The sequence below is a fragment of the Morone saxatilis genome, unplaced genomic scaffold (genome assembly GCF_004916995.1).
Source record: "Morone saxatilis isolate NCDOM2014 unplaced genomic scaffold, NCSU_SB_2.0 Contig22, whole genome shotgun sequence".
Lineage (NCBI taxonomy): Eukaryota > Metazoa > Chordata > Actinopteri > Moronidae > Morone > Morone saxatilis.
The window spans coordinates 873,520-875,192 of record NW_023339785.1 but is presented as its reverse complement, the minus strand read 5'-3'; the positions used below and the strand labels follow the sequence as shown (position 1 = coordinate 875,192).

Sequence of the window (1,673 nt, the reverse complement as noted above, 5' to 3'; positions counted from 1 at the left end):
CAGTGAGCCAACATGCACAACAGCAGCACCCCGACTCTGTTTGACCAGAATGGAACTTTAATTAGTATCACTGGTAACACCTGTGTTTGCTGTAGCTAACTAACATTGCAAAGCTTAAATGACTATACCTAAAGTATGAATAACTGTGTGTGTGTGTGTGTGTGTGTGTGTCAGGTGTGGCAGTGGATCCGACATCAGACTCAGATGGAGGACGACAGCAGGGTGGTGAGCAGGCGGCTGGTGACTAACCTCACCAATGAGGTCATGATGGAGCTCAGTGCTCTCTGTCACTCGGTCAGGTGAGCATACACTCCTGGAGGACACCTTTTGGGACAAGCCTGTTAAACGTAAAGGACATGCAGCCTATCTATGGTAGATCCCTAACTCCAGTGGAATATAATTGTATGTCTGCTATAGCATACAGAGATGTATGCATTCACAATCATGGTATAGGACCAATAAACAACAGTCAGGCCAGTACTCTTTCATTCTTACTGTATATAACATTTACAAGCCTCTTATATTGGCCTTGTGTCTCTGTCTGTCTGTGTCTGTCCACCTCAGGGCCAAACAGAGGTTACACACAGCAGCAGACATGTTCCTGGAGGTGGTCCTAAAGAGAGATTTCCCAGAGTTCATCACCACCTACTTGAATTTGGACCACACCTTTCTCCGCTCCCAGAACAGACAGGTGGAGGATCAGGACACAGACATGCCCCGACCCAAACTGTGAAGGTCCATCTGGAAGACTTTGAGGACACATTATCTTTTAACATTTCTAGATTTAAGTAGCAGAAAATTAGATGAATTAGTAATCAGTGTGGGTTACCTCCTTAGAGGAAGCAGACACTGGTGTGTACCTCTCTGGAGGAATAAACAAGATAAATATGGAGTTAGCATTAGTAAGTAATGTTACTGTAACTCACACTCAAGGTTTAAAACAAATTATAATATGTTCTACCTCTTTTATCCGATTAATATATTCATATATATGAATTAATAAGCATGCCATGCTTTATGTATGATAAAGATATGACTTGTAACAGCATAAATATGTTGATGTGAGCTACTGCTGGCAAACTGGCAGACATGTTTTTAGACACACTGTCAGGGTTCCCATGTGTCCTGGAGAATCTGGATATTTAGAGACTAGTTTTCCAGTTATGGAAAAATCTTGATTAAAATGACCAAATATCCTGGAAATAATTGTCATCGTCCCGGAAAATGTTATTTGTATTTCAGGTTAGAGGAACACTGTAGTAAACTGCAGTCAAATCAGCAGATACTGCAGACAAACTGGCAGTGATGAGTACAGCGTTATGTAAATACTAGTCCTAACCCTAAATGATATGACGGTTTGTGACTTTGTGAACACTATAAGGATGGAAAAAGTCCAAATCATGATAGTAAAACTGTTAAATGTTTCTAATGTAAATCTCCTGGTGTCCACAGCACGTATAAACGCTGCAAACAGACCAACTATAGACTATAGACTGCTTCTGTATCTCACCACATACACTGATACAGTCTAATAATGTTACATTTCCTCTAAGAGCCTTTTCAGTCCATACCGGTCTTTGTGTGTTTATGTATGTGAACAGGGGCATGCATAAACATTTATTATCATCATCATCATTAATGCCTTTATGTTTAGTTCTGTAATGAACCTTTAT

The 1,673-nt window shown here is 40.3% G+C and overlaps 1 protein-coding gene across 1 annotated transcript in view; it reads left to right on the top strand.

Moving 5' to 3' along the window:
• mlsl (malate synthase-like) overlaps positions 1–1,198 on the top strand; it is a gene marked incomplete in the record, with an annotated part of 3,052 nt that extends 1,854 nt beyond the window's left edge. Inside the window, 2 exon segments of the mRNA XM_035669737.1 lie at positions 175–299; positions 565–1,198. Of these exon segments, the coding sequence (XP_035525630.1) occupies positions 175–299; positions 565–733 (294 nt within the window).
• Positions 1,199–1,673: the final 475 nt, after the last annotated feature.